This window comes from Echinops telfairi, unplaced genomic scaffold (assembly GCF_000313985.2).
Source record: "Echinops telfairi isolate 266 unplaced genomic scaffold, ASM31398v2 ScPeMD7_7404;HRSCAF=8442, whole genome shotgun sequence".
NCBI lineage: Eukaryota > Metazoa > Chordata > Mammalia > Afrosoricida > Tenrecidae > Echinops > Echinops telfairi.
Genome location: NW_022111304.1, coordinates 777,808 through 784,121, shown reverse-complemented (window position 1 = coordinate 784,121; position 6,314 = coordinate 777,808). Strand labels below are relative to the sequence as shown.

General features: G+C 38.2%; 1 protein-coding gene across 1 annotated transcript; it reads right to left on the bottom strand.

Annotated features, from left to right (window-relative positions):
• Positions 1-4,941: 4,941 nt before the first annotated feature.
• On the bottom strand, positions 4,942-5,883 carry LOC101643369 (olfactory receptor 6C3). The gene has a single exon (XM_004716907.2). It carries the CDS (start codon positions 5,878-5,880, stop codon positions 4,942-4,944), a length of 939 nt encoding a protein of 312 aa, XP_004716964.1. The 5' UTR covers positions 5,881-5,883.
• Between the last annotated feature and the right edge of the window lie 431 nt (positions 5,884-6,314).

Sequence of the window (6,314 nt, the reverse complement as noted above, 5' to 3'; positions counted from 1 at the left end):
TGTTTTGTGAAGGCCAGTTGGCTCAAAGAACTCATCTTTTTTTCAGTGTTTTAAACAGGATCAAAGGTAATGTAGACAATTATATGGAAAGAATTTTAAATAGAAACAAGTCATGGATTTCGCAATATGATGATGAAAATAAGGCCGAATCTTCTCCAGGGGTATTTGCTTTGCTACTCTTATTCAAGGTAGAGAAGTCAGCGTGATTCAGGAGCTAGTGGTGACTTGTTTGGATCTCAAAGAGGTAATACTGGTAACTTTTTTAAAAGGATACAGGACTATCATTGGGGCTTATTTGGAAGAAGTTTTAAGCAAACTGAAAACTGTAGTGCTGAGGAAAAGGCAAGGAAAATTGGTCCAAGAAATATTCTTCATCATGACAAGGCACTTTCTCGTTCTTAGAGGGGGAGAAAGGCTGTCCTAACAGTTTTGGTGGGAAACGTTATCCCATGCAGCCAACGGTTATGATCTTGCCCCTTCTGACTTAGTTTTCTTCCCCAAACTCAAAGAACATTTAAAACTAACCCAATTTGAGTTCCTAGAGGACATCAAAACTGCCTTCTTGATTTGATGTGTATTGACGAGGAGAGGGGAGGGTTAAAGAGAAGGAAATACTGATTTCAGCAGTGTATTGGCCTACATGGAGGATATAATAAGAAAGAAAAGCACCACATTTTGATATCTGTGTCTAATAAATGTTTACAATCTTTAACAATTTTAAAAACTTTCTCTGTATATTATAGACTGGTGTCTACCTTAGACACACTTAAAATTTAAGGGCACAAAAGGGTTGAAAATAAAAGGCAGTAAAAGATATGCCATGCTATGTATTGAAAGTATCCTTGAAGGCAGTATGTTAAAATATTGGCACCTAAATCTGTCAACGTGAGCTTGTTTGGGGAAATAGTGTTGTTCTTAGAATATACATCAATAACGCCATATCAGGTTAAGAGTATCTTCTAGTACCTTTCTAGTACCTTCAGTGTGGTCTATTACAACAGGAAAGAATGTGCAAGGATATTGAGAAAACCACACAGGCAAGACATGCAATGTGAAGATGGAGGTCAAAATATTTATAAGCAGTCACAGCATGCCAATAAATGTCATGGACTATGAAATGCTGGAGGAGAATGAAGGATCTTCTAGAACCCAAACCATCATCTTACCAACACCTTTAATTTGAGCCTCGGCCCTCCAGAGTTTAGAGAAAATAATAATTTGTTATGGTTGCTCTACCCCAGAGGGAAAAAACAAAAGACTGTGCAAGCAGACCAAAGGGAGCTGATTTAGCAATACTAGTATCTTATATATTAAAGTTTCAATATAATAGTGTTATCAGACACCAGGAACATTTTAAAAATAGGAAAGCATCAATCTGTTGGGAAGAACAAATAATTAGAAGCAAATGCAAACCTAACAGTTCAACAATATAATAGTGGTAGACTTCAATATCTCATTTCCATAACACTCCTACATAAACACTGAGCAGTATATATTTGGCATATTCTAGACCAGTGGTTCTCAATCTTCCTAATGCCACAACCCTTGAATACAGTTCTTCATGTCATGGTGACCACAACCATATAGTTATTTTTTGTTGCTACTTCATAAATGTAACTTTGCTACTGTTATGAATCATAATGTAAATATCTGATATGCAGGATGTACTTTCATTGTTACAAATTGAACATAATTAAAGTATAGTGATTAATCCCAAAACAATATATACATATATATTGTGAAATATTTATTTCTAATTACAAATAAATGAAATTTTGTCTTGAAGCATGGTGTAGCATGGGTAACAGTCTTCCAAGTGGGTACGCATCTGTGGGAGTATCTGCATGTGGGTGGACCGGCCTGCAGACTGATAGAGGACCGGTGTCTTGGTTCACTAAGACCATCAGAAATATGTGTCTTCCGATTGTCTTAGGCCACCCCTTTGAAAGGGTCTTTCGGCCCCCAAGGGGTCGGGACCAACAGGTTGAGAACCGCTGCTCTAGACAAACCATGATGTTTTATCAATTGGGGTAGTTAAGAGGATTCTCTCTCTCTTTTTTAGGCTGAATTGTACATTTTCTGTAGGCTGTACTCATTGATCTATATGAATAAGTGCCTCAATTCCTCTTGGCTGTCAGCAAGCAAAGTTGTATCACCTGTGTTGGAGATAATATATGGTATAAAGATGAAAAAATGACTGTAAAAATTACATTAATCAAAGAAAACAATGAAATACAATCTCAAGTACACTGAGAGGATTCCGACTCATCATGACCCTGTCGGTCAGAATAGCACTGCTCTTGTGGGGTTCTGAGTCTTTACATCTTTATAGGAGTAAAGAGCCTCCTCCTCTTGTTGAGCCACCAGTGGTCTCAAACTGTGACCCTTGTGGTTAGCAGCCCAGTGCACACCCCACTGCAACACCAGGGAAGAATTAAACCAAAGAACAGGATTGTCATCTGTATCTGTTTTACATTGTTTCTTGAGTCTTTGCTGAAGAACATTTATGCACAGCTAACAGTATAGTAATATAATACAACTGCTATGAAAATGGTACAGTGTGTTCTCAAAAAGCTAGCAATAAAGATACTATATGATCCACTAAACTCATATTTTAGTGATAGCATATCTGAGACTGTGATAAGTAAAGAGGCTAAAAGCTTCCACAGTGGTTTAATGAAAAATGGCCAGAGAAGGAGAGCTGAGCAACCCAAAGTGGTCAAAGCCTGTCATGGCTGGTTGGAAAAATTCAAAAAACATGCTCACTTCGGCAGGACATATACTGAAAAATCCAAAAAGAGAACAGGCATACGCAGTGTAGGGAGGCATGGGGAGATGAATCCGATAAATGAGTGGCTGAATTTGCTCAATATTTGGAGCCTGAGGGTTTCATTCATCAGCAAGTCTGCAACTTCAATGAAACCAGACTTTGGGGAAAATAATGCCCAATAGGACCTTCATTACTAAACAGGAAAAGGCATTGCCAGGCCACAAACCTATAAAAGATAAGCTCACTGTGTTGCACGGGAATGCTTGTGGGGATTTTAAAGCAAAGCTCATGTTGGTGTACCCATCCAAACACCCCTGGGTGGTAAAGAGCAGAACATGATGAAAAATGAGTTGATTTTATTTACTGTGTTGTGTTTTAATTTTTAACCTACTGTATTTATTTATTTAGATGGTTCATGGGGGTATTTCCACAACCTGGGACTGATAATATTGTATTAAAGTTCTGGAGAAAATGAATTTAGGGGTGCAGAATCAATTATTTGGTCTTCCATTATTTCTTATGGGAAATTTTATATTCAGTTCCCAAACTTTTCAGTGTTAAAACATGAATTTTAACAAATTGAGTTCAACAATTGATGATCAGTGCACTCCATATGTCATTTAAAAAGGGCAAAACCAGTTGCTTTGTGAGTGGTGGCACTGTATACATCAGAGTACAACTACTATACATACTCGAGGAGAAGCCGACCCGAATATCAGCTGAGGCACCTAATTTTGCCACAAAAATTGCATTACAAATGTGCTGAAAAACTCAGCTCATACACGAGTATATACGGTATGTTTCACAGGGATTTCAATGGCTGATTTTTCAAAAATAAATCACTAGGAATTTCTTCTGAAGTACCTTTTGGTATAATCAAACCCCTATTCATTCACCTAACAGCTGTGTACAGTCCAGGACTAACAATACACTACCTGAGGACATCACGGATATCTTAGGGTTCTGGAAAAATATTTCTTGTAATATTCTTAATATTTTTAAGTATTGACAAAATGTTATTAGAGGGTTTTCGATCTATTATTTTTTCTGAGAAGACTATTTAAAGTACCATGGGTTTCCAAAAGAACAAACAAATCTGTCCTTGAAGAATTACATCCAGAATGTTGCTTAGAGGAAAGGATGGTGAGACTTCTCTCACGTAGTTTGGACTTTGTCCAGAGAGACCAGTCCCTGGAGGAGGACATCATGCTCTAGGTAAAGTAGCAGAATGGAGAAAGAGGAAGACCTTCAACACGATTGACTGACAAAGTTGCATCAATGGACTTAAACATGGGAACAATTGGCAGGGTGGCACAGGAGCGGGCACTGTTCTGTTGTGTGTGGGTCGCTGTGGGTTGGAGCCTACTCAGTGACACCCCACAGCAACAACAACAACACATTTGTGCTGTATCTCCTGTCTCTAGATGCCTAGCATCCGTTCTAATCCTAGGACGTAGTCTATCTTTCTGAATGGGATATTAAGTTTTAAAAACTTCTTAGTGATATGGACAAGCTTGTTATAATTTAAAACTTGGATATCTTCATGTCTGCACAATATACTATTCAGAGATGTAAAAGTTATGACACTGCTTGCCATTATCAATTTTCTAATTTGTCTCCTCTTTTATTAGACGGGCACGAATGCAAAAGGAAAACAACTACCCTGTTTCCCTGTAGGTAAGACATCCCCCTGAAAATAAGACTTCCCAGAAAATAAGGCCCCCCCAAACTACCGTAACTCAGGACTCTGGACCGTAGCGGCAGGCGCCACTGCGCAGCTCACTGTTGGCAGCAGCGCAGCCAGAGCAGACAAGTGCAAGGTCTCTTTTAATAAAACAGTAAACACTCTAATTTAATATAGTATTTGTTGTTAAGAAAAGCGTATGATTGTTAGAAAATGTCGGAAAAATTAACTTCATTATATATTTTGATACTGCTTTAGAGAAACTCAGTCACAGACATGGAAGAAAGAGCCTTGGAAAATATCTAATTGAATTTTGTGACAGGTGAAAAGACTCTACGGGAGCAAGCGTACCTGAAATACTTAGACATTTCAAATTTTTATTTAATTGTTCTTCACACCAACACAAAGAAACAATCTCATTGATGTTTCCAATTCAGGACAACCCCATGTCACTGCATTTTTGCTTAGAAAACAAAGAAAATCTATTTCATTTATTTGCAGAAAACAATGCTTTATGCAGCAAGTCTTTGAAGGCTTGTTTTACTTGCTGGTTCCTCAGGGAGTAAATGAAGGGGTTGAGCATGGGTGCCACAGAAGTATTAAGAATCGCCACTCCTTTGGTTATTGATGCCTTTTCTTTTGCTGAAGGGTTGGCATACATGAAGATGCAGCTCCCATAAGAGATGGAAATGACAATCATGTGAGAGGAACAAGTGGAGAAAGCTTTCTTCCTTTGACTGGCAGAAGGGATTCTCAGAATAGTCCTGATGATGGACATGTAGGACAAAGCCATTAATGTCAAGGTGAACAGCAAAGTAACCACAGCAAAGTAAAAGCCAATTACTTCGAGGAGCCATGTGTCTGAGCAAGATAGTTGTAAGAGTGGAAAGTAGTCACATGCAAAGTGGTCAATAACATTGGAAGCACAGTAATTCATCTGGAGGAGAAGCATAAGGGGAGGGAAAACAGTCAGAAACCCCCCCAGCCAAGCACATAATACGAGCAAGGTGCAGAGCTTCCTATTCATGATGGTTGGGTAATGCAGGGGCTTGCAGATGGCCACATAGCAGTCATAGGACATGGCTGTGAGAAGGTAAAATTCAGTCACTCCCGAAAATATAAAGAAAAAGAGCTGAGCTGCACAGCTGTTGTAGGAAATGGTCTTATCCCTGGTGATAATTGCCCCCAGAAATCTCGGGATGCATACTGTCGTAAAGGAGATTTCTAAGAAGGAGAAGTTCCGGAGGAAGAAATACATTGGGGTCTGCAGATGGGAGTCCACCAAGGTTAGGGTGATGATAGTCATGTTTCCAGTGATGCTTAAAATATATGTGACAAACAGAAAGAGGGAAATCACAATCTGAAGGTCAGGATCATCAGAAAGGCCCAAGAGGACAAACTCTGTGATCACACTGTGGTTGTTCATTTCTCTCTTGTTTTCCTTTTAAATCTTCTTTTACGTATATGAAAGACATGAGTCATAATGTTCAACATCATAATCATCAGTACAGTTCTGAAATGTCCTTTACAATCCATCCATTTTTTTCATTTTTAAGATCTTGTTGATGCCATGTAAAAATTATTTATTCTTTTATTTTTAAAACACAGTGGCCATTAAGAAATATGGACAAAATGGACCACATTTTTGAGAGATGGTAAATAAGTAAATCATTCTCACTTTGTACTTAGTTTATACAAAATATCATTTCATTTGTGTTGAGAGATGTAGAAAGTACATAGTTTTGAGTAATGTATGCATTCATTGACTCTATCTCCTAAACACAAAAATGGGTGAGCTTAATCTCATGAAAAAGCAAAAGTGAAGCTTAGAAGACTAAAATCACAATTCATTACTAATAT

What these genes read in the sequence shown, in the direction of transcription:
- LOC101643369 (XM_004716907.2), bottom strand. Translation starts at nt 5,880, where the DNA reads ATGAACAACCACAGTGTGATCACAGAGTTTGTCCTCTTGGGCCTTTCT.